The sequence below is a fragment of the Mobula birostris genome, chromosome 8, assembly GCF_030028105.1.
Source record: "Mobula birostris isolate sMobBir1 chromosome 8, sMobBir1.hap1, whole genome shotgun sequence".
Lineage (NCBI taxonomy): Eukaryota > Metazoa > Chordata > Chondrichthyes > Myliobatiformes > Myliobatidae > Mobula > Mobula birostris.
This window is the reverse complement of record NC_092377.1, coordinates 92,682,271-92,709,053: the sequence shown is the minus strand read 5'-3', so window position 1 is coordinate 92,709,053 and position 26,783 is coordinate 92,682,271. Positions and strand designations below refer to the sequence as shown.

At 40.6% G+C, this 26,783-nt stretch overlaps 1 protein-coding gene across 2 annotated transcripts in view; it reads left to right on the top strand.

The window, feature by feature from the left end:
* Positions 1-19,302, top strand: part of acss1 (acyl-CoA synthetase short chain family member 1) — a 73,919-nt gene extending 54,617 nt beyond the window's left edge. The window contains exons 10-14 of one of the 2 annotated variants that reach the window (XM_072265662.1): positions 123-249; positions 3,537-3,664; positions 5,569-5,632; positions 9,495-9,616; positions 15,077-19,302. In XM_072265662.1, the coding sequence (XP_072121763.1) occupies positions 123-249; positions 3,537-3,664; positions 5,569-5,632; positions 9,495-9,616; positions 15,077-15,256 (621 nt within the window). In that variant the 3' untranslated portion in view covers positions 15,257-19,302. The remainder of the gene's footprint in view (positions 1-122; positions 250-3,536; positions 3,665-5,568; positions 5,633-9,494; positions 9,617-15,076) is intronic. The other variant, XM_072265663.1, reaches the window with a different exon arrangement.
* Positions 19,303-26,783: the final 7,481 nt, after the last annotated feature.

Sequence of the window (26,783 nt, the reverse complement as noted above, 5' to 3'; positions counted from 1 at the left end):
GATATCGGATATAAGGTCACCTTCAAGCTGTTGATCTCTAGAAAACCTGGTCTGTATGGCCTTTCCTAATGGTTGGGCTCGACCTTCCTTGATTAATGAAGTTTATTGATGCACTCATGCAGGGGAATCGTGTGGAGGGCAACGATGTTACAGGTGCTCTGTGTATCACAAATCCTTGGCCTGGCATGGCCAGAACGATCTACGGGGATCACCAGAGATTCCTGCGTGCATATTTCAATGAGTATCCAGGTAGGAATAATGTTTTCAGAGAAAACCATTTATTCACATTTCCATCAACAGATAACAGACAATCAAAGAAATTCATCTTTGATCAGTTGCTCTGAACGTGTGGTGTGGTACTGGCTGTGTTTATAACTGCACATTTTCATGTCATGAAATAAATGTGCAAAGCTGGGTAAAATTAGGAGCTGATACCCTAGAAATCCTTTTTTGTCAAAGATGAATTTCTTCCTCAACAACCCCCCCCCCCCCCCCACATCTGTTAGTTATTAAGGTAGCTGACTGGCACCAGTGAGGGTGCAGAGATTAACAGAATCTGATCAGGGATTAAATTCAGTTACATGGAGTGAACAGAAAAATGTTTTAAGACAAATGAGGGCAAGGGTGAATATTGTTTCCACTGGAGGGTGTATTGTTAACTACTGTAAGATAGCTGCAAAAGAGTCAGCTGGAGGATGAGACCTCCTTTACAGATTACAAGGAAAATATTTAATAGATATTTTAGTTTAATGTGGTCAAGTGCTTCAACCTGCTTAACAGAAAAGCAATCAGCCAAAAATTGGCATTGGCCTAGTATTAGGGCAGATGACCAAAGGCTTAGTCAAAAATGCTGTTCAGGGAATAATGTGAAAGAGGAGAGACAGAAACATGGAGAAGTTTAGAAACTAAATTCCAGAGTTTAGGGCTTTGAAAATTGAGATGTAGTTATCTAAACAGGACTGAATGACTTTGACAACGTGCAGGTTGTTTGAGTTTTGGAGGGTGTTGGGTTCTTGGAGCATTCTGGGATATGAAGAGGTTACAAAGAGAGTGAGTAGCAAGGTCATGTAGATTATCATATAACTAAAAATACTTCAGGATTTGAGATTGAAAAATCAGAAGAGAAGATAATGAAAGGTACCCTTATAGTGGTGCCAGGATTGCCTCTGTCATCAACTATAATTCTCATCATAATGATCTGAAGGATTCATGTGTCAGCAAGAATGAAGAACCTTAGTTGGCAGGGATTCTAAATAAGCCCAAGGTCAAATGATTAATGTGATTTTTTTCAAACTATGCAAGATACACACGCCAAACCAATATGTCACCTGGAACTCATGAATACGGTATTATTAAACACAACTTTAAAATGATGAAGATCTGAACCTGCAGCTGCCTTCACAGTTTTGACTTTCTCATTGTTACCAGCCATTTATTCTGAGGTGCCGACATAGAGTTGTAGAACACTACAGCACACAAACAGGCCCTTTGGCCCATCTAATCTGTGCCATATTATTATTCTGCCTGGTTCCATCGATCAGAGCCGTCCATACCCTTCCCATCCATGTAGTTATCCAAACTTCTCTTATATGTTGCAATCAAACCCGCATCCACCACTTCCACTGGCGGCTCATTCCAACCTCTCACTACTCGCTGAGTGCAGAAGTTCCTTCTCATGTTCCCCTTAAGCATTTCACCTTTCATGCTCAACCCATCAACCAACATCAGTGGAAAAATGCTTGCTTACATTTACATTTACATTATCTATTCCCCTCAAATATCCCCTCATCATCCTACACTCCAGGGAACAAAGTCCTAACCTATTGAAACTTTTCCTATTACACAGGTCCTCAAGTCCTGCTAATATCCTTGTAACATTTCTCTGCACTCCTTTAATCTTATTGATCTATTTCCTATAGGTAAGTGACCAGAGTTATACACAATACTCCAAATTAGCCCTCATCAACTCCTTGTACTTAAGCCTAACATCCCAATTCCTATACTCAAATACTTTGATTTATGAAGGCCAATGTGCTAAAAGCACTCTTTTTATTCCTATCTACCTGTGATGCCACTTTCAAGGAAGTATGAAACAGTCTTTCTGGATCCCTCTGTTCTACCGCACTCCTCAGTTCACAGTTACGCTGTTCACTGTGTAAGTCCTTCCAAAGTGCAACATACAATATGGCATTAAAAATTAAACTTAAAACTCTAGTATATCAATGAAGACAGTTAAATCATTGTTTTTAATAATTTTATTTACTTAATTAAATCAATTAAAAATGTAAAATGCCAGTAACATACCCATTTCCCTCTGAGGTATTCCACTTTATTCAAAGCACTCCACTTTACTCCCCGTGAAACGTTGTGCAGTACTGCACTAGCTTAGCCAATGTAATGAACTATGTAATAAAATTACATTGCTTTTAAATATCAGCTGACCCTGCTATTATATTCATGTAACAACCATTCCAAAAAATTGCATATCATGTTATTATCTTATGCAACAGAAATTTGCATTTATATTGTACTATAATAAATGAAATGTCTGTTATTACTATTCTGGTAATAGGAGAACTGAAGATATTATGGGAGAATATTCAGTGTCCATTTAATCTTCATTACTTTTAATCTCCACCATCAGATTTCTGAACAGTTTATGAAACCCATGAACACTATCTCATTTTCCCTTTTCTTGGCATTGTTTATATAGTTTTGTAATTTATGTTAAGTTTTTGGGTGACAGGGTGGAGATACGTCTCTACCAATGGAGGTATAAGGTGCTCCTTCCCTCCACTGGCCTGCAGGTCACCCTTGGGCAAGGTGTAGCACCTGCCTAGCCCCCCGATCAGGGTCACATGTAGCCACAGGAGCAGGCGGTGGATGGTTGTATGAGCAGCCGGTGCATATCATAAGTCCTGATTATGTAACCACTGATGCCAGGCAGACAATCTCTGAAGAGTGTTGATAATGGCTGGGGTCACCTGCCTTCTAAAGACACTGCCCAGAAGAAGGAAATGGCAAACCACTTCTGTAGAAAAATTTGCCAAGAACAATCATGGTCATGGACCACGATTGCCCACATCATACGACACTGTTTATAATATTGATGATGAGATTATACATTGATCGATAGTGTCCCCCTGGCCAGCCAGTGGTATAGTGGTATCTGCACTGGACTTCAAGACGAGTGGTGTCAGGTTCTAATCCTTGCACACTTTCCATCCGTGCTGGATTGAGTGTTGAGCTAACAACTCAGCCTTGTAAAAAAGAGACAAACCTACTAAAGAAATGGCAGGATGCTGTCTGATGCACCACAAAGCGCAGAAAGGAACAACAATAACAACATAGTGTCCCTATATTGTATCAGAGACTTATAGTCTTTCCCATCCCTACTAACCCACACATTCCAGAAAGACATTTAGTTCCAAGCTAAATAGTGTTGAGTATTTCCAGCTCTGCTGCCAATACTGTGCATGTCTGGGGAAGCACACACGGGGAATTTAGTTATACTTACAGTGCCCGTTCCTTTTCAGGCTATTACTTCACTGGTGATGGTGCATACAGGTCAGAGGAAGGCTATTACCAAATCACTGGCCGGATGGATGATGTTATCAACATCAGCGGACATAGACTGGGCACAGCTGAAGTAGAGAATGCTCTGGTAGGGATACTGCCTGAACAAGTAAAGTTGCATAGATATAACAAAAACTATTCTAAAATGTCATTCTGAGTTCTTTTCTGATCCTTCAGGCAAGGGAGACACTGTACTTGTATTAAAGGTACTTTTTTTAAAGTTATAAAGTTATATAGTAAAAGCGACAAGGTAATACTTATCCACACCACACAATATAGGGTGCCACAGTAGTGTAGTGGTTAGCTCAACGCTGTTACAGTTCAGGTGTCGGAGTTCGGAGTTCAATTCCAGAGTCCTCTGTAAGAAAGTTTGTACGTTCTTCCTGTGTGCATGTGGGTTTCCTCCCTCAGTACAAAGACCTACCAGTTTGTAGGTTGATTGGTCATTGTAAATTGTCCTGTGATTGGGCTAGGTGTTAAATGGGGGGGGGGGGGGAGTCGCTGGGTGGTGTGGCTCATTGGGCTGAAGTGAATAAATAAATAAATAATAAACAATATTCTGCCAGAAGAAAGCACAGGTGACTGACAGCTTTTCCAGTCTCTCTTTCTCTCTCGATGTCCTTGTCTATATCTCTAGCTCCTAGCAGTATTCACGACCCAGGCTAAGAGAAGATTTCCCACTTGCATGAAGAGATTGCCCCTTTTTATTCATTTGTATGTCTTGTGACATTCGGCCTACACACACATAACCTTAGAAATAGAAGTCAGCAGGTGCATCAGGAGGAAAGCTTTCTTCGCTGGTATCTAATCTTAACCATGTGCGCACCATTGGGAAAACAGGCCATTATCACATTCAAAGCTGACACCATTTCGTATTATACATTTTAGCATGTACCAAGGAGGAATCAGATTTAACTCGTTCTTTACAACAGAACTGAAGACAACCTTACAACATGACATGGAAGTCCAGACATTAGATCTCATCATTCCCTGATGTACTAATTAGCCTAAATACCAAATCAGGTGTTACACAAAGATATCACCAACTTGAGATATCTGCATTTCAAGAAATCATGATCATGGTTCTCTTCCATTCAGAATGTGATTTCTGTATTTACATACATTACTTGTGCTTGAAGCTGTCATTTGCATGCTGACTATTGGGAAGAGGGTCAATTCAGTAAATTATACATCCAGGGCAAGCACAGCAGGTGAGATGGAAATAAAGGCAAAGTGGAAGTGGGCGGGGAGGGTGGAATTGGTAGGGGGCAAGGGCAGAAACTGGCACTCAGGTCTTCTCAAAGAGGCCGTCTAGATGATGGGCATCAGATCATAGCATCTTGCACTGAAGCACTGGGCTCTGAGTCAGTGGTGTCTGTGAGGAAGGTTAGTAAATTAAAATGTGTGAAAATTAATGCTTATAAAAATGCCCTACCTGTGACCCTTTAATGCATTTGTATTTCTTGACTTACTACATGGCTTGCTCCTTACTTTATGTAATTAAGGTCATATCTCATTATCGTTTGATCCAAGTTCTGATAGAAAAGAAGCAATGAATGCAGATATGTGAATGACAACAGGGAAATGACACTTGCATGAAAGTGAATCATTCCTGTTATTGCTCTGTCCAACTTCTCAACGGGCAAGGCCGCAACGGGAAACGGGTGCAAAAGTTTACAAAATTATTTTTGTGTGACTTACACACAAAATAGAGATCCAATTACTAAGGTGGGATATATTCTGTGCTTGGAAATATATGGCAAGTAATGGCCTTCACCGATTTGAACCAGAGTCTTAACTTTTCAACATACATATGAATGACTTAGAGGAAGGAGAAGAGAGTTGTATGGTGATGTTTTGAGCAATGAACACTAGATTCACCAGAATGAAGCTGGTACTGTTACCTTTGGAATGAATGTTTACACTGAATAGTAAGATGATAAGGTGATACTCTTTAATTGATACAATACTCTCTGTTTAAATGGTGTTTAGGATGAACACCCCCAAGTGCCAGAGACTGCGGTAATTGGCTTTCCTCATGAAATAAAAGGGGAAGGTAGGTGAGAGAAATGGTAATCACATTTACTTTCTAAACCTACAAATATTGTTCGATTCAAGTGCTGGTGGCTTTTTGTAATTTAAAAAAAGGTATAATTTGTAAAGATTTTAAGGTTGTTCATTATAATATGAATTTCTTCAGTACGTGCTGATCTTTATGCCCGTCTACACTGATCAGTATCTGATCAGTATACTGATCAGTATCCTTCTGTCCTGTCTATTCAAGCGTCTGTCTCTTAAACAAAGAGATTGTATCTGATTCCATCAATTCCTGTGGCAGCATATTCCAAATATCATCCATTCTCTGTGTCAAGAACCTTCCTCCTCAGATCTATTTTAAAACTAATTTCAGTCTCCTTAAACCTATCCCGTCTTGTTTTTGACACTCCTACCATGTGAATAAGATTCTGATCATCTATTCCTCTTAAAATCTTATTTATCTCTATCAGATCAGCTGTCACCCTCCTTTGTTCTTGGGGACAGACATGAACAATCCAACCTCTCCCCATAACTAAAATCCTGCAATCTACTCAACTTCCGGTGAAGCTTCTCTGCATTCTCTCTAGCAGAGTCACATCTTTCCTCGGGCAGTGACTAAATCAGCACAAAATAGTCCAAGTGTGAGGCAACCAGTAATCATTTTGCAAGAGGGTTAAAAAGGCTGCAAGGTTATTTTTAAAAAAATGATTAAATATACCTTTTCTCTCACATGTCTTGACATGGAGAACCTTGACAAAGTTGGTGTGTCCTTATTGAAGCTCTACTCCAGGATAAAAAAGATATGACCACAGATCATCATCATAGATTTTTCCGTCAATCACCTGGGTTGACCAAGCATTACATATCACCACTTCCTAGTGACAGGAGGTCAACAGCTGGGGTGTGTGGAGCACCATACACTTTCATAAACTGGCCTGTTGTGTCTGACCAAGCTGATGCTTCATTTGTATTTATAAAAGGCAATATTTCATATTTAGCATCAATGCCCCTTTCTGTTACAAATAATATAGATACTATTGCTATGCAAACTGTTTCCAGTGGATTAAGGAGCAACTTGCATTGCAATCATCACCATGGGTACTTTGGGAAGAGTAACCACATGCACAAGTCATTTTCTTAACCTGGAGCATAGCACTTGGCCTCCCTTGTTCTTTTCTGTAGCTGCAGCAAATGTAAGTATCTAATCAATATTCTAAAATATGTCAATGGTAGCCAGATGATGCTGTTTTCTGTGGACTCTATTCACATTGAAACACTATCTATCCTAATGTATCATTACATGGAGGTGAGAACCCCGAAGGAGGCCATCAGTCTCATCAAGTCTATGCCAGTTCTACGCAAAACCAATCCAGCTAATCCCACTCACCTACCCTCTTCCTGTAGTCCTGAAACTCCCTTCTATTCAAGTATCTCATCATCTTTCTTTCAAATGTCCTGACTGAATCTATGCCCACTGTATCCGCTGACAAACTCTAACTACTTGCTGTATAAAATACTTCTCATTTTTATTTTATACAGTCTCTCCTGATTCCTGAACCTTTCCTCCAATGGAAACAGTTCAATTTTCTATCTAGGCTCTTCTTGATTTTAAATACCTTACTGGATCTCTTCTCAGCAGGATGGAAAACTCCAGCTTCTCTTGTCTATTTCAAATAACTAAGGTCTCTGGAATTATTAGTTACCTCCTGTACTCTCTCATCTATTCTGAATAGTGGCACCTCCATTTGTGGCCAAACCAACCTACTTCTGGTCATTTGGTCTATTTTCTACTTACGTTGCCTCAAATAACATTAGGATTGATGATTTTTGTAATGAATTAAATTGTTTTTCCACATACACACTGTGGGCATTTATTTAGATACCTCCTGTACCTAAAAAAGTGACCACTGAATGTATGCTTGTGGTCTTCTGCTGCTGTAGCCCATCCACTATCAGGTTCAATGTGTTGTGTGTTCAGAGATGCTGTTCTACACACTGCTGTCGTAATGCGTGGTTACTGTTGCCTTCCTGTCAGCTTGAACCATTCTGGCCATTCTCCTCTGACCTCCCTCATTACAAGGCATTTTCACCTACAAAACTACTGCTCATTGGATACTTTTTGTTTTTCACACCATTCTCTATAAACTCGAGAGACTGTTGTGTGTGAAAATCCCAGGAGATCCACAATTTCTTAGATACTCAAATCACCCTGTCTGGCACCAATAATCATTCCATGGTCAAAGTCACTTAGGTCACATTTCTTCTCCATTCTGATGTTTGGTCTGAACAACAAATGAATCTCTTGATTATGTCTGCATTGAGTTGTTGCTGGTTAGATATTTGCATTAACAAGCACCTAATAAAGTGGCCACAGAGTGTAGGTATAATTTTCTTGGATGCTACCTTGAAAACTAAAAGCCTGGTTTAAGTAGGTACTATTTGAAATTAGTTGATTGATGGACCCAAGATCCCTTATCCCTGCATCCCTATCTTCCCCAAGTATTCCTATTTGCTGATGCCATCAAGGAGAAGGAGCAGGACCCTCGGGATTCACAGCACCAGGTTCAAGGACAGTTATTACTGCTTAACCATCAGACTGTTGAACCAGAGGGGATAACATCACTCAGCTTTGCTCGACCCATCACTGAACTGTTCCCACAACCTTTGGACTCAGTTTCAGGGACTGTTCATCTCATGTTTTCGATATTTATTGCTTATTTTTCTCCATTCTTTCTGTATTTGTGCAGCTTGTTGTTTCTTACACACTGGTTGTCCACCCTGTTGGTGCGGCCTTTCTGTTATGGTTATTGGAATTAATGGGTATCCCTGTCGGAAAATTAATCTCAGAGTTGTACATGATGGCATACAGTTTAGCTACTGTAGTCTTGTTAGAGAAATTAATTTGTTAAGAAAATTCAATTAAAGTTGATCGCATGTAAATGAGTCACTGAATTTGAAGTAAAGACAGCGTTATTCATGTTATTGCAGGGAGTGGAACCACTAACAGTGGGTTTCAAACTCCAAATAATACAGAGAGCACAGCTCCTTTTACACAAGCACAAATCAACTGCAAGAGCAAAGGCTGTCTGATTAGCCTTGTGAGTTACAAAAGATAAGCTAGGTTCACTTGTGATAAGCTATATCCATAGTAACAGGCAAAAATTAAAGATTTAGTCCTGTGTACAACTTTGTATTAACAGACAGTTTTTCTCATATCTTTGAAGCCACTTCTTACAAGATAAGCAACTGCAAGTATTTATTCTAAGGATTGTCCCTGCTAAAAAAAAGCCATATCTATAACAAATTAAGTTGCAAACTAGTTTCCATACTCAAAAAGCCAATATTAACCCTTTGTCTATCAATACTCACAATATTTTCCTCCACAGCTTTAATAATAAATTTACTTGGCACTTCAAAACTTTTCATCCTATATGATCTGGTCTGTTTCTGACTAGTCCTGTGCCACTTTGGCTCACTCTTAAATGCCCTTTGAAGCACTCTGGTATGATATACAGTGCACCTGTATCACATCCAGGACAAAGCACAAAACTCTACAATTCAGGAAGAAGGCTCATTACCACTTTGGCAATGGCATTCAGGAAGGGACAATAAACATGCAGGTCTTAATGATGACTCAAGCATCCCAAGAAAGAATTAAAAAGTGGTTATGTTAAAGCACAGCAGCATTCCCCCCATTAAAAGTCATACTACACTTGATCGTTCAGGCAATGTGATTAGAAATATTAATGATTTCTTCAGTGATTCAATGAAAGTGAGTTCTGGGTTGTTAATGTTAGTTCTGAATTGTTGTTATTGAACACATTTCTATGTCAGAATGCACACTTGTGTACTAAATGAGTTTCTCTTATGCTTCGTTTCAGCTTCATTTGCCTTTATTGTTTTGAAAGATTTAGAGAACATTTCTGAATCAGTCATCATTAAGGATCTCAAATCAATGGTGGCATCTAGGATAGCCAAATATGCTGTTCCTGATCATATTATGGTGAGTGATCATCTTCTCCCTACAGACTGGCTCAATGAGTAGATTTCAGAGATTGCACTCGGTTTAAGCATTGATATGATGCTATATTTGTCGTTGTTACTTTGCACTGCTCCTTTGGAAAATATTTATGTGAAGTCATGGAAATATTTTCAGCCTCACATCTAGTATGGTGAGATAGACTCTCCGTGATTCCCTTGTCCATTCATCCCTCCCCATTAATCACCCTCCCGACACTTACCCCTGCAAGCAAATTAGTGCCACACCTGCCCATACACCTCCTGTCTCACTTGTGTTCAGGGCCCCAAACAGTCCTTCCAGGTGAGGCAACAGTTCACTTGTGAGTCTGCTGGGGTCGCTTATTGTGTCTGGTGCTCCCGATGCGGCCTCCTCTACATTGGTGAGACCCGTCGTAAATTGGGGGACTGTTTCGTTGAGCACCTCCGCTCCATCCACCAAAAGTGCAACTGCCTGCTTGCCAAACATTTTAATTCTGATTCCCATTCCCTTTCTGACATGTTGGTCCATTGTCTCCTCTTGTGCCAAGAGGCCACCTGAGGCTGGAGGAGCAACACCTTATATTCCATCTGGGTAGCCTCCAACCTGATATCGATTTCTCCTTCCGGTAAAAAAAAATCCCTCCTCCTACCCTCTTTTCTATCTCCCAATCTGACCTTTTACCTCTTCTCACCTGGCTATCACCTCTACCTGGTAACCCTCCTTCTCTTTCTACCGTGGTCCACTCTCCTCTCCTATCAGATTCCTTTCTCTCAGACCATGGATTTGTGCCTTGGAAGGTTTCCAGGGTACAGGCCTGAGCAAGGTTGTACGGAAGACTAGCAGTTGCCCATACTGCAAGTCTCCCCTCTCCACGCCACCAATGTTGTCCAAGGGAAGGGCATTAGGACCCATACAGCTTGGCACTGGTGTCTTAACAGAGCAATGTGTGGTTAAGTGCCTTGCTCAAGGACACAACACGCTGCCTCAGTCAAGGCTCGAACTAGCGACCTTCAGATCACTAGACGAACGCCTTAACCACTTGGCCATGCGCCAACACCAACCCCAAGACATACAGCATGGTAACAGGCCCTGCTGGCCCACAAGTCCACACTGCTCAATTACACCCGTATGACCAATTAGCCTACTAACCTATGTGTCTTTGGAACGTGGGAGGAAACCGGAGCACCTGGAGGAAACCCTCGTGGTTACAGAGAGTCCTTGCATAGAGCAGCAGGAATTGAAAATGGGCCACTGGCGCTGTAGTAGTATTACGTTAACTGCTACGGTACCATGCCACCCCCACCGTGTTCTTCCTCCTTTAGAAAGAATGATGTGAAATAAAGTTATGACAGATTTCAGTGAGTGTAAACATGTTATTTCTTAAATTGTATGGAGGGGGGAATGGTTGGTGGTTAGTTGTCTGCAGTGATCAGGGTTTAGGGTCTCCAATAACCCACCTGTTGAAGGGAGAGGATTAACCTCCAGAAATTATTATCATTCTGAATGTTCACCCTCAGCCTGGAATTAGATTAACAGCCCTGTCTTCTAGGACTGTCTGAAGCAAGTTTCAAACCCTGCATTTTCAGACTCAGCTGATACAAGAATAGGCTCACTGACCCAAATGTTATTTTCTCCACTAGTGCACCATGAGAGATGGAAAGGGTGGCAGATTTGGAGAAGGCTAGTAGGAAACCATGTCTGCTGCTGCAACAGTAATGTTCAGAACAGATTAAATCAAAATACTTCTGTATGCTGGAAATCTAAATTGAAAACTAAAAAATCAGGAAATAGGGTCTGCAGAGAGAGAGAGAGAGAAATGTGAGGCTATTAACCATACATCAGAAATGGGAAAAGTTAGAAATAATTAAGTTTTAAGAGGTCATGGTAAATGGGAAATGAGAACAAGTTTAGGACTTTATGGTAGCAGAATGCAGAAGAGATTAAATGATAGAACTATTAAAATGCATGGGAAAAAGAGGATGGAAATAGGAAATGTAAAGAGTTAAATTTAGGGGAGACCTGGGTGGAAGAAACAGAAAGCAGGAATTGAAAATGGGCCACTGGTGCTGTAGTAGTATTACAAAATACCGTGATACTGGAAATTGGAAATAAAGTCCGCTGAAGATGGTGACAGTCTGAAATTGTTGAATTTAGGGTTGAGCCCAGACTATGAAAAGATGATGTATTTTTCCTTGAGCTTAGGGTAATCGTTTGCATGAAAGATCCCAGAAGGATGAGGACAGTGATGCAAATGTGAGGGTGTCATGAAGGAGGAAAGAGATGGGTAAATGTGGTTATTGTTACACTCATTTAGGAGCGTATTCCATCATGTCTCTGATTGTATTTTTCTAAGTGGTGGAAAGGCTTTGGGATGTCAGGAGTTTTGCACTGCAGACACCAAGCCTCTAGTCTGCTTCTTTAGCTACAGTTCTTTCATTGATTCAGTTAGGTTTCTGCTTAATGGTAATGCACAGAATGTTGATACTATTAAATAATGAAGATAGATGGTTTGTTGATGGACATTGGTTATCACTTCGGTAGCATTATTATTATTTTCCACTTATCAGCCTGTGGCTGAATGTTAGCTCAATCTTCCTGCATGAAGGCACGGACTATTTCATATGCTGAGGTAATTGAGTGAAGTAACTGAAAATTGTTAAGCCTTGGACAATGCCCCCAAAGGAACTCATCCAGAGATGTTCCAGAGCTTGGAAGATTGCCCTCCAGCAGTATAACTGTCTTCCCTTGTGCAATGTACAACCTCAAGCATTAGAACATTTTCCCTTTCATGCCCATTGACTTCAATTTTACCAGGGTTCCAGGAGGGTACACTCAATTAAACGCTACCTTGTTACAAATGATCCTCGGATCATCTCTGAAACTCCATTTCCCGTTCCATGTTTGGAGCAAGGCGTGACAAAGGCTTGAGAGGCTTGTGACACCCAAACAGGGCTTTGGTCAGTTGTTTATCCAAGACCTAACGCTGCTTGATAGCATTGTTTACAACACCTTCCATCACTTTACTGGTGATTGAGAGTAGACTGATTGAATATTAATCAGCTGGATCAGATTTATTCGTTTAGAGAACAGGATATGCTGTCTCAAAAACTACTGGGAGTGTTGTTGACAGTGAGGAGGATGGTCTAAGGCTGCAGGGTGGCATTGATCAGTTTGTAAGATGGGCAGAGCAATGGTAGTTGGAAATTAGTCCTGATAAGTGTGAGCTGATACACTTTTCAAGAACGAATAAAGGATGAAAATACACAGTGAAGGGTAGAATGCCGTACTGAGGAACAGCGGAATCTTGTACAATTTTATAGATCCTGAAAGATGGCAGCATAGGTACAGTAGGAAAGCTGGTGAAGAAGGCATATTGAATACTTGGTTTTACTGGTCAGGGCACAGAATGAAAGAGCAGTGAGGTTATGGTACAACTTTATAATCATTACTTAAGCCACAGCTGAAGTGCTACCTGAGTGGATGCAGAGGAGCCTTTCAGTTACGTGTAGGGAATGGATAGGCTGGGCCAGGAGGAGACATGATAGAGGTATGCAAAATTATCAGGGACAAAAATAGGTAGATAGTAGGACATTTTTCCACAATGCATAGGTGTTCTGAACTCGAGGGCATAGGTTTAGAGATTTAGTGGGGACCTGTAGAACTCCAAGGTGAACTGTCTCTGGTATGTTAGAACAGTGCAGGCAAGGGAAGTCGATAAGCTAGATCTGTAACTTTGAGATAAAGATCAGCTCTAAAGTCTGCGATGGTCAGGCTGAGCATGAGCCACAGCTGGATGAGGATCCACTTCCCCTCCCTTTGGGAGGGGCGATGCAATGGTGATTCTGGACACTCACCACGCCCTTCCTGTGGATCACCCCAGCTGTGGTACCTATCAGCCTCCATATGGGTGGGTGGCTTCAGTCAATGCTTAGCAGTTGACTTAGAACTGGTGCGGACCCTGCAATCCTACCGTTCAACTAAATAATTATTTTCACTCTGAGGATGATTGGAATCTGGACTGCATTGCTTGTGAAGGTGATGGAGTTAGATGTTCTCACAACATTTAAGAAGTATCCAGTTGAACTCTCTAATCTCTACTGTATAAAAAAGTTACAGACCAAATTTTGATACATTCTTTAAACTTGCATACTTGATGGTCAGCATTATCATGTTGGGCCGAAGGGCCTGTTTCTATGACTTATACACCAAGTGGGTTTCCACACAGTCAGTTAATTACCAGTATTGTAACTGGCAAGGTGCCGCTTGCCCAGAGGCACATATGGTTCTGTAGTCTTTGGGATGATATCTGGCTGTTTCCCTTTCCATGGATCCTGCTATACCCAGTGCTCTGTTTCTTTATTCACATGGGGGCACATGGCTGGGTTTTATGATGATTGCAATCTCAAGAAAGAGTCAAGATAGATCATCGCCTGGCTTTTCAAACTAATTCCACTTCCAACTCTTGGCTCAGGCTCTGTAAGCAGTTATTCTTGGCTCTTGTCATTTCCGGAATGGGTATTTAGACTAATCTGACTTCTCAGTTCTTGGTCCACGTTGAGTGAGGAAGGGAAGGGAAGGCTAATGCCACTATCCTGCTGTCAGTCACTGCTGAAAGAGCTGTCATTCTAATATCACTATCTACCTATAAAGTGAAACTTGGTGGACACATCATTTAAAAAAAAATTTAGATACTTTTTAAACTCAGATGGTTTTAGCTACCATTACCCTTTCATTAGTGATTTCTAGATCCCCATCACTCCTTGGGCAGAAGTATTTTTGCAGTTCTTCTGATATCCTTCAATTTTCACAAATCAGTGTGGCCTATTAACCTTAACTAGGCAATAGGCTATCGCTAAAGGAAATAGGTCTTTCCTGTTCACCCTGTGCATAATTATACTTTTATTAAAAATAAAGTATTTTATTTAAAACAAACATTTGTTATTTTCTGAAATGCACAGGCTGCAGGGTTGCTGAAAGCAACTCCAACTGTAATTTTCTAAAGAGCATTGTTCACACAATGCAACCTTGGTTTATCTGAGTGTTAGGGACCAGCTTTAACACCTGCATCAGAAGTTAACTATGTTATATGTGAAACTAACATTTATCTAACTTTGGTCTTGCAGAACATACCTAGAATATATTTGAAATTGCAACTAAGTGAGAGATACGTAGTGTCTCCACTGCCCATTTGAAAAGGAAAGAGAACAAAAGGCAGGGAGACATTATTGGCTTGTTAAAGCTGACTGATTTCATATTGTACTGAAGCAAGAAGTCAGTAGAATTATATTGTGCTTTAGTTTTTAAATGGCAGCATATCAGCAGCTACACAAACAACAAACAACTGTTAATTGTGTCTGATGGACCTGGTAATCAATGTGCTAAGTCAGGAGATGAACCATTGTCTGCCAGATCCTTGCTGATATCACATACGGTTTGAGTATAATAAACGTTTCCAATTTTCAGATTGTGAAGCGACTTCCCAAAACTCGATCTGGGAAAATCATGAGGCGGGTGCTGAAGAAAATCATCAGTGACGAAACCACTAATCTGGGGGACCTCAGCACACTGGATGACCAAAGCGTCATTGCAGAAATCATTGCAACCTACAAAAAATATAAAAAAGACCATGAAAGCAGCCAATAGTTTACATCAGGAATCCTTAGGACTGGTTCCAGTTTGACATATGCCACCAAATGGCTGCATGGTGTTCAGAGTCATTATTCAGTGTTGCACCAATAAGTTGATAAAACTGATTCCAATATCAATGAATCATTGCAAAATGTATATGTCTAGATTTTCTCCTTGACCCATTGTCAGGGGCTCATAATTGTTATTCTATGGGCGTATACTTATGTCTGACCAAACACTACATTTTGAGTGTCTGGATGGTTTTTGCAGTTGGACTGGGTGATAATAGATAGAAACATAGAAACATAGAAAATAGGTGCAGGAGTAGGCCATTCGGCCCCTCGAGCCTGCACCGCCATTTATTATGATCATGGTTGATCATCCAACTCAGAACCCTGTACCAGCCTTCCCTCCATACCCCGTGATCCCCGTAGCCACAAGGGCCATATCTAACTCCCTCTTAAATATAGCCAATGAACTGGCCTCAACTGTTTCCTGTGGGAGAGAATTCCACAGATTCACCACTCTCTGTGTGAAGAAGTTTTTCCTAATCTCGGTCCTAAAAGGCTTCCCCTCTATCCTCAAACTGTGACCCCTCGTTCTGGACTTACCCAACATCGGGAACAATCTTCCTGCATCTAGCCTGTCCAATCCCTTTAGGATTTTATACGTTTCAATCAGATCCCCCCTCAATCTTCTAAATTCCAACGAGTACAAGCCCAGTTCATCCAGTCTTTCTTCATATGAAAGTCTTGCCATCCCAGGAATCAATCTGGTGAACCTCCTTTGTACTCCCTCTATGGCAAGGATGTCTTTCCTCAGATTAAGGGACCAAAACTGCACACAATACTCCAGGTGTGGTCTCACCAAGGCCTTGTACAACTGCAGTAGTACCTCCCTGCTCCTGTACTCGAATCCTCTCGCTATAAATGCCAGCATACCATTCGCCTTTTTCACCGCCTGCTGTACCTGCATGCCCACTTTCAATGACTGGTGTATAATGACACCCAGGTCTCGTTGCACCTCCCCTTTTCCTAATCGGCCCCCATTCAGATAATAATCTGTTTTCCTGTTTCTGCCACCAAAGTGGATAACTTCACATTTATCCACATTAAATTGCATCTGCCATGAATTTGCTCACTCTCCTAACCTATCCAAGTCACCCTGCATCCTCTTAGCATCCTCCTCACGGCTAACACTGCCGCCCAGCTTCATGTCATCCGCAAACTTGGAGATGCTGCATTTAATTCCCCCATCCAAGTCATTAATATATTGTAAACAACTGGGGTCCCAGCACTGAGCCTTGCGGTACCCCACTAGTCACTGCCTGCCATTCTGAAAAGGTCCCATTTATTCCCACTCTTTGCTTCCTGTCTGCCAACCAATTCTCTATCCATATCAATACCTTACCCCCAATACCATGTGCTTTAAGATAACTGTGTTCTTGCTCTTAATTGGTTGTTTGTATTTGCAAATTCCATTGGGAATTGAGGTATGTTAATTGGGAACCCCGACTGAATTTTTTCTTTTTTTAATTTTTTTTTCAAACTAGAAGACCCCAGGTTTCCGTGTGCTTACTGGTAAAAGATAAGGGATCTCAAGCCACTTCCACAGCAGAGTAGTACATTTAAAACCCATGCTAATAAACAAAAACACTTCAAGTTTGCTTACGTCAAAGAAGCATTGAAAATAAGTTTTTAAATGCAATATTTCAAGAAAAAACAAATATTCAGATATTTATAACCATATAACCATATAACAATTACAGCACAGAAACAGGCTATCTCGGCCCTTCTAGTCCATGCCGATCTCTTACCCTCACCTAGTCCCACCGACCTGCACTCAGCCCATAACCCTCCATTCCTTTCCTGTCCATATAGCTGTCCAATTCAACTTTAAACGACAACATCGAACCTGCCTCAACCACTTCTGCTGGAAGCTCGTTCTACACAGCTGCCACTCTCTGAGTAAAGAAGTTCCCCCTAAACCTCATGTTACCCCTAAACTTTTGCCCTTTAACTCTCAACTCATGTCCTCTTGTTCGAATCTCCCCCACTCTCAATGGAAAAGACTATCCACGTCAACTCTATCTATCCCCCTCATAATTTTAAATACCTCTATCAAGTCCCCCCTCAACCTTTTATGCTCCAAACAATAAAGACCCAACTTGTTCAACCTTTCTCTGTAACTTAGGTGATGAAACCCAGGTAACATTCTAGTAAAACTTCTCTGTACTCTGTCTATTTTGTTGAGATCTTTCCTATATTTCGGTGACCAGAACTGTACCCAATACTCCAAATTTGGCCTTACCAATTTAAAGAAAAATGATGTGGAATTTCTGACTTTGCTTTACCAAGCCACAGTTTTCTTTTTGTTAATTGTGGGCTGGAAAGTGCAGAAATGAATATGTTACTGGAAATTCACTAATCGTTTATCATTTCAGAGGTTTACAGCTACATAGATGCTATGGCTATATAATCAGGAAGAACTGATATGTTATCTCTAAAGTTCTCAGCTGTGTCAGACATCCATAATTATCTCAGAATGAAAGATTATTCTTCCAGACACTCCTCACAGCATCTAGAGAGGTACTGGAATATTCTCTTCTCTCTCCCTCTTTCAAATAGTAGGGACACTGGAAATTTGGAATTCACTGAAATACTGTTGTCTGTGGATTCCGACCGTGAAAAGGTTAGAGCAGTTTCCAAAGCCAAGTAGGTATAGCCAGTGAAAAGACACGTTGGGGATGAGCTCAATGGCAGCAATTTCTGCAGGGGTTCATCAGTTTTTCCTGCCATATACAGTGAATGAGCAGTCCCTCCTTGATGCTTAGGAAATCATTGCTGGTTTCACAGGGAGAGATTGCAAGAGAGCAATAAATTCGGGAGCAAGTGATTAAGGTGATATTATTTATTGCCATTTATATTCATAAAGACTCTGCTCACAAAAAATAAATAATTTAAGAAAATAGTGCTCCAGATTGTCTGACCCACTATTTATCCACCATTCACTGCTTATTTGTACCTACACGTGCAGCTTGGTGATTCATGAGTGACCCCATTGAACCCGCCCCTGACATTACTCAGTGGTGATTAGTATACGTGGTGGTCGCGTGAAAGGCCCTCAACCTGATAATATCAGCAGTACAGCCACATATACACCTCTCTGTGTCACTCACCTTGTAGGATGATTGCCACGTGACAAAATTAATTCATTAGCAATGAAGTCTGAGGAAATAAAAGGCACTATATAAATGCAAGTTCATTTTGAACAGCTTAGATTCATTAAAGGCATGACAGAGATGCAAATTCTTATAGGCATACTCTTTTTGTTTGGTGTCTTCTCCTTCTTCATAAACATTGTTTTTTTTGCTAGGCTAGTTAATTGAATAATGGAGATCCAGAGAATGTGGGTTCAGATCCTGTTAAGGTAGCTTGAGAATCAAGTAAAAAGAGCTGGTTTTATTAAACTTGACTGTTTCACTGGTGACTATATTTTTGGAGATGGAAACTGCTGCTTCCAACTAATCTGGCTTCTACATGGCTCCTATCCTGGGTGGAACAAAACCTCAAATCATGGCTGCATAACACAGACATTGCCCTAAAAAGAGAGACAGGATTTGGGGGCTGTTCTTAATAAGTCTCCTTAAAGGTAGATGGCCTTTGACCCAGAGACAATTCTTGAGCATTTAAAAAAAATCTTTTCTCTAGAAGATAGGGAAAAATCTCACCATTCAACGATAGGTGATTCTCTACAAAAAAAAACTGCTTTTATTAGTTTCTAATGGTGTTCATTAACTTGCAAATTGCAGTTGCTTATGTCAGTCTTATTTAGGGAGCATTACTGCATATCGTCAATTATCAGTCTTCAAATAATGAACTATAAAGTGTAACTATATAATCAGTAATAACTGCAATGATTTTGGTCCTGGCTTATTTCAAGAAATTTAACAATGATGTTCTACATTTATAATGGAAATTTTATCTTTTAAATGTTATGATTTATTTTATAATGACCTTATCTTCAGAAATAAAGAAGGATTCTGCAATACCACTCTCATGGCTTTCACTTTATTGCAGTTCTGGTAAAGCCTTTTGCAACATCCTGAACTAATCTTGCAATGATCAATGACCAACAAATGCAGCTGTTACATCTTAATGAACAACTTGCAAAATAAAACAAATCAATTCTTAGCATTTATAATAAATACTTCAACAGTGATGACCAGAAATTGTCAGTACATTACTCAGAATGATAGAATTACCATAGCCTATCACACACCCAGTGGCCACTTTTGACTGAAATGTATGGCTATGGTCCAACTGCAGACAAAGACACAATGAAGCCAATGAACAGTTCACTGATGTGATAAGAACTGTGCAGAATTAAAGGAAAAACAATAAATTTTAAGCCAACAGGGCCATTAACTAAAACTCTCAAACTAAAAGCTAATGCTGACACTGTGGCTAGGAAGCAGTAAGTTAATACCAAAATACTGCTCCTTTGCAGTGTCAACCTAAATGGTGGTCTTCCTTCCTGGAACAAGGACAAAGGTAAGCAGGAAGGATTGATTTTTCTGTGTGGGACTTGACAAGACTGAATTAAGAGGAAGGGAGTTAAATAACATGAGAATGAAACACTAATTGTCTGGAACATGTATACTCACGTGTATGAGCACCGACCCCGTTCAGCAGCCCACCTTCAAGGGTGCACAGACCCCGTGGCAGAGTCTATGGCTGTGACAATTTTATCAGGTAGATCTGTACATCTGCAAATATATAATCAGCCAAGCACTTGGCTGCAATTTAATGCATTAAAGCATGCCGGCATGGTCAAAAGTTTTAGTGATGTTCAGACCAAACGTCAGAATGGGGAAGAAATGTGATCTAAGTGACTTTGACGGTGGAATGATTGTAGGTGTCAGACATAGTGGTTTGAGTATCTCAGAAACTGCAGGTCTCCTGAGGTTTTCATGCATAACCATCTCTAGACTTTACAGAGAGTGGTGCAAAAAAATAAAATACATCCAGTGAGCAGCAGTTCTATTGGCAAAAATGCTTTGTTAATGGGAGAGGTCAAAGAAGAATGGCCAGACTGGTTCAAGCTAACAGGATGGCGACCCTAACTCAAATAACCACATGTTATAACAGTGGTGTGTAGAAGAGCATCTCTGAATGCACAACATGTTAAACCTTGAACTGGATGGGCTACAGCAACAGAAGACCATGAACATAAACTCAGTGATCACTTTATTAGCGACCTCCTGTACCTAATAAAGTGGCACTGAGTGTAGATTTCATAGAAAGTAATGGCTTTAAAGTTGTTGGAATTCTTACTGATGGCAGTAATATAATGCATAGAAATGTACACAGTTTTGAAAGAAATGCAGTTTACTATACAATGATATGATGTGTTTACCATTCCCTTATCTTTGTTCCTCAAAAACACACACAAAATCCTCCTAGTAAGTTGTATCCATGATAAGGGGAACATAGAACTGCTATGAAAACTCTTAAAAGACCAGGCTGAATACAGTGAGTTATATCACATTTGAATGCCTCTTAGAATGATTTTCCTTTCTTATGCAAACCATCTGGCTGCACAGATTGTATCAAGTTGATCTTGCAATAGTTTGATGTACTGAAATTGAAGCTCAAAAAAGGCATCCGTTCGTTTTGTGAGACCATGGATCTGCGCCTGGAAAGCCTTCACTCTCCAGGGCGCAGGTTGTATGGAAGACCAGCAGTTGCTCATGCTGCAAGTCTCCCCTCTCCACAACACCATTAGGACCCATACAGCTTGGCACCAGTGTCGTCGCAGAGCAATGTATGATTAAGTGCCTTGCTCAAGGGCACAACACATTCCCTTGACTGGGGCTCGAACTCACTACCTTCAGGTCGCTAGTCCAATGCCTTAACCACTTGGTCACGTGCCCACAAAATTGAAGCTAAGCTACTCATATACAGTACAGCTTTTCCAAACAACAACCAAATGAAACATGCAAACCCAGATTTCTCTACCAATATATTTGAAGCTCATCATATCTGAACTTCAAGCAGTGAATAAAATTTCTCATTTGGGATTGGGAAATGCACTGCACAGATTTGTCAGCTTTCTAAGGGGTTATGGAGCCGAGGATTATCAGGCCAAGCAGTGAAATGCAGGTACTCGGTTTGGATTTGCATTCATGCCATTGGTATCCACCCCTCTCAGGCTGATGTTACGGGCAAGCTGTGATCTCTGGCAGGACTGAAGAAAGGGAAAACAAGGATTCTGGATTGAAATATACCAAAGTTGCTGGTCTCCGCTTTTGAGGGATGGCATTAATCTTGAGTGTCAAATGGCTCTGAGGAAAAGGTTTTTGGTTCAGATGATGTCTCTGAAGGACAATATTCACAAAACAATGGCCCTGAAATTAATAATTGACATTCTGCATGTTTGGCTCGGGAAGCAAGGAAGCAGCTTGAATTTCAGCTTCACTGCTTTCTCTGCAACATGGTGGCAAAGCTTCAAAGTAGCACATATGACAGCAAAACCAAGAACTGAGTTTCAAGATTCAGCCTTATTCACCATATATATTTACATGTATTAGGATCAAAGGTAATGATGAATCAGCATATAGGAGGGAGATTGGAAATAACATCCTCTTACTCAATGTCAGCAAGAGCAAGGAGCTGATTATTCACTTCAGGAGGAGGAAAATGGAGGTTCCTGAGCCAGTCTTCATTGAGGGATCAGAGTTGGGGAGTGTCAGCAACTTTAATTTCCTCAGTGTTATTATTTCAGAGGACCTGTCCTGGGCCCCGCACATAAGTGCAATTATGAAAGAAGCTCAGCAGTGCCTCCAATTCCTTAGGAGTTTGTGAAGATCTGGCATGACATTTTTTCATTTGGCATGACTAACTTCTATAGATATGTCGTGGCAAGTATATTGATTGGCTGCATCATGGCCTCGTATGGAAACACCAATGGCCTTGAAAGGAAAATCCTGCAAGAAGTAGTGGATATGGCCCAGTCCATCATAGGTAAAGCCCTCTCAACCATTGAGCACATCTACATAGAGCGATGTTGCAGGGAAGAGGCATTTATCATCAGGGACCCCACCACCCAGGTCATGATTTTCTCTTGCTGTTACCATCAGGAAAAAGGTACAGGAGCTCCAGGATTCACACCGCCAGGTTCAGGGACAGTTATTTCTCCTCAACCATCAGGCTCTGAGCCAGAGGGGATAACTTCACTCAACTTCACTTGCCCCATCATTGAACTGTTCCCACAATCTATCAACTCACTTTCAGGGACTCTTCATCTCATGTTATTGATATTTATTGTTTATTTATTTTATTTCTTTCTTTTCATATTTGTGCAGTTTGTTGCCTTTTGTACTCTGGTTGCCCACTCTGATGGTGCAGTCTTTCACTGATTCTATTATGGTTATTGGATTTATTGAGTATGCCTGCAAGAAAATGAATCTCAGGGTTGTATATGTGACATACAGTATATGTGCTTTGATAATAAATTTACTTTGAACTTGAACTTTGAATTTACTGTGGTGCGTTGGCCAAGGCACGACATGCAACAAAAAAAAACTAAGTTCAAAAATTATAAAGAATAAAGAATTATAGAAAAAGTCATATTGGAAACTTAAACATGGATATGGAATAAAATTTGCATAAATACATAAATCCTATCATGTATTTACAACATAAACAGCCTTAAAAGTGTTTACAGTACAGTGTGGTGACTGAGGTAATAGATACATCAGAGGAGGTTGGGAGGCTAACTAGTAAATGTTATTCTTCTTTATAAATAATTCTATTTGTCTGTTACAATACAAATCTAAATTGTTTACATGTGTTTGTTTTTACTTGCAATTTTGAATATATCATCTTTATGGTCTTGTCAGAGATAAGGTAAATCTGAACACAAGGGGTTCTACAGATGCTGGAATTTCAGAGCAATATTACACAAAATGCTGGAGAAACTTAACAAGTCAGGCAGCATCTAGAGGGGAATAAAGATTTATTCTTCTTCATAGATGCTGCCTGATTTGCTGATTTGTTCCAGCATTTTGTAAGGTAAGACTGAGAAGTTTTATTTTGAGATTTATAATGAACACAAATTATTTTGGTTAGTTATTTATTGTTTATTGAGATACAGCATGGAATAGGTCCTTCTGTCTTAAAGCCCCAGATCCCAGCTTCCCCCAATTTTAACCCTAGCCTAATCACGAGACAACTTACAATGACCAATTATCCTGCTAACTGGTACTTCTTTGGACTGTGGGAGGAAATCAGAGGACCCAGGGAAAACCCACGCATTCCACACGAGGATGCACAGACTCCGTACAGATGAGATCGGAAATTGAACTTTGATGTCCCAAGCTGTAATAGTGTTGCGCTTACTGTGGTGTTACTGTGGCATACAGTTAATTAAAGGTAATATGACTATGCAAGCTTTTATCTCAAAAGGCAAATCCTAGTACTCAATTTTGATATTATCTAAGAAATGTGTTGAGAAGACCTTACACAAGTCTGTCAGTTTGTTGCCTTAAGATGTTTACATTAGTACTCAGATTAAACTGGAGCATAAATCGGGAAGCCAGAAATTGAACAGATATGTTAGATGTTAGATGCAGAAAACGCTGGTGGGAGTTGTGTACAGGCCACCTAACAGTAGTAGTGAGGTTGGGAATGGCATTAAATAGGAAATTAGAAATGTGTGCAATAAAGGAACAGCAGTTATAATGGGTGACTTCAATCTACATGTAGATTGGGTGAACCAAATTGGTAAGGGTGCTGAGGAAGAGGATTTCTTGGAATGTATGCGGGGTAGTTTTCTGAACCAACATGTCAAGGAACCAACTAGAGAGCAGGCCATTCTAGACTGGGTATTGAGCAATGAGGAAGGGTTAGTTAGCAATCTCGTTGTGTGAGGCCCCTTGGGTAAGAGTGACCATTATAGGGTGGAATTCTTCATTAAGATGGAGAAAGCTGGCAGGGAACATAAAAACTGACTGTAAAATCTTTTATAGATATGTGAAAAGAAAAAGATTGGTTAAGACAAATGTAGGTCCCTTACAGTCAGAAACAGGTGAATTGATCATGGGGAACAAGGACATGGCAGACCAATTGAATAACTACTTTGGTTCTGTCTTCATTAAGGAGGACATAAATAATCTTCCGGAAATAGTAGAGGACCGAGGGTCTAGTGAGATGGAGGAACTGAGCGAAATACATGTTAGTAGGGAAGTGGTGTTAGGTAATTTGAAGGGATTAAAGGCAGATAAATCCCAGGGTCAGATGGTCTGCATCCCAGAGTGCTTAAGGAAGTAGCCTAAGAAATAGTGGATGCATTAGTGATAATTTTTCAAAATTCCTTAGATTCTGGATTAGTTCCTGAGGATTGGAGGGTGGCTAATGTAACCCCACTTTTTAAAAAAGGAGGGAGAGAGAAACCGGGGAATTATAGACCGGTTAGCCTAATGTCGGTGGTGGGGAAACTGCTGGAGTCAGTTATCAAAGATGTGATAACAGCACATTTGGAAAGCGGTGAAATGATCGGACAAAGTCAGCATGGATTTGTGAAAGGAAAATCATGTCTGACGAATCTCATAGAATTTTTCGAGGATGTAACTAGTAGAATGGATGGGGAGAACCAGTGTATGTGGTATATTTGGACTTTCAAAAGGCTTTTGACAAGATCCCACACAGGAGATTAGTGTGCAAACTTAAAGCACACGGTATTGGGGGTATGGCATTGATGTGGATAGAGAATTGGTTGGCACACAGGAAGCAAAGAGTGGGAATAAACGGGACCTTTTCAGAATGGCAGGCAGTGACTAGTGGGGTACCGCAAGGCTCAGTGCTGGAACCCCAGTTGTTTACAATATATATTAATGATTTAGACGAGGAATTAAATGCAGCATCTCCAAGTTTGCGGATGACATGAAGCTGGGCGGCAGTGTTAGCCGTGAGGAGGATGCTAAGAGGATGCAGGGTGACTTGGATGGGTTAGGTGAGTGGGCAAATTCATGGCAGATGCAATTTAATGTGGATAAATGTGAGGTTATCCACTTTGGTGGCAAGAACAGGAAAACAGATTATTATCTGAATGGTGGCCGGTTAGGAAAAGGGGAGGTGCAACGAGACCTGGGTGTCATTGTACACCAGTCATTGAAAGTGGGCATGCAGGTACAGCAGGCGATGAAAAAGGTGAATGGTATGCTGGCATTTATAGCAAGAGGATTCGAGTACAGGAGCAGGGAGGTACTACTGCAGTTGTACAAGGCCTTGATGAGACCACACCTGGAGTATTGTGTGCAGTTTTGGTCTCCTAAACTGAGAAAAGACATCCTTGCCATAGAGGGAGTACAAAGAAGGTTCACCAGATTGATTCCTGGGATGGCAGGACTTTCATATGATGAAAGACTGGATCGACTAGGCTTATACTCTCTGGAATTAGAAGATTGAGGTGGGATCTTATTGAAACGTATAAAATTCTAAAGGGATTGGACAGGCTAGATGCAGGAAGATTGTTCCCGATGTTGGGAAAGTCCAGAACGAGGGGTCACAGTTTGAGGATAAAGGGGAAGCCTTTTAGGACCGAGATTAGGAAAAACTTCTTCACACAGAGCATGATGAATCTGTGGAATTCTCTGCCACAGGAAACAGTTGAGGCCAGTTCATTGGCTATATTTAAGAGGGAGTGAGATATGGCCCTTGTGGCTAAAGGGATCGGGGGGTATGGAGAGAAGGCAGGTACAGGGTTCTGGGTTGGATGATCAGCCATGATCATTCTGAATGGCGGTGCAGGCTTGAAGGGCTGAATGGCCTACTCCTGCACCTATTTTCTATGTTTCTATGTGCATTATTGTTAATGAATACCTGGAGTGACATTTTGCCCATCTATTGCCAAGAATCATATCTTAGCAGGAATGTTTGGAAATTTGGAAAAGATCATTTCCTTATTAGCATGGTTGTAGTAGAATGTACTGGGATGGAGAGGGACTGGGGAGATGATACTGGGCTTGATGCACTTTCAGAAGAGAATACAGCAATCTCAGACTAGAGAATTCACAAATAACATTAGTTAGTGCTAATATATTACATGTCTACGTCATGTAGAACCTGTAGTCTAGTTAGAAAGAAACTGATTTCATATCATTTAGATTTCTGACCACAGTCCTGGTCAGATATTACAGCACGGGTGCTGTGGTAGTGTAGCAGTTAGCACAACGTTATTACAGCTTGGGATGTCGGAGTTAAGAGTTCAATTCTGAGTCTAGGAGTCAACCATTTTACAATGTGTTATGGTCAGCTTCAGAAAAATTCCAAATAGGCAATCCCCATGTGTAATGTATCAAAAATTAAAGAGATTGTAAAGAAAAGTTCTTATAATGTGCAAACCTGAAAATATTACTGGTGAGTGAGAGAGGAATATTCTGAAGGAAGGAAGTGAAATAAAGTGGTAGAAGGCCTGTGTAGTGAACAGGTTATTAGAGACACAAGATGTTGCAGATTCTGGAATCCGGAGCAAAAAATAA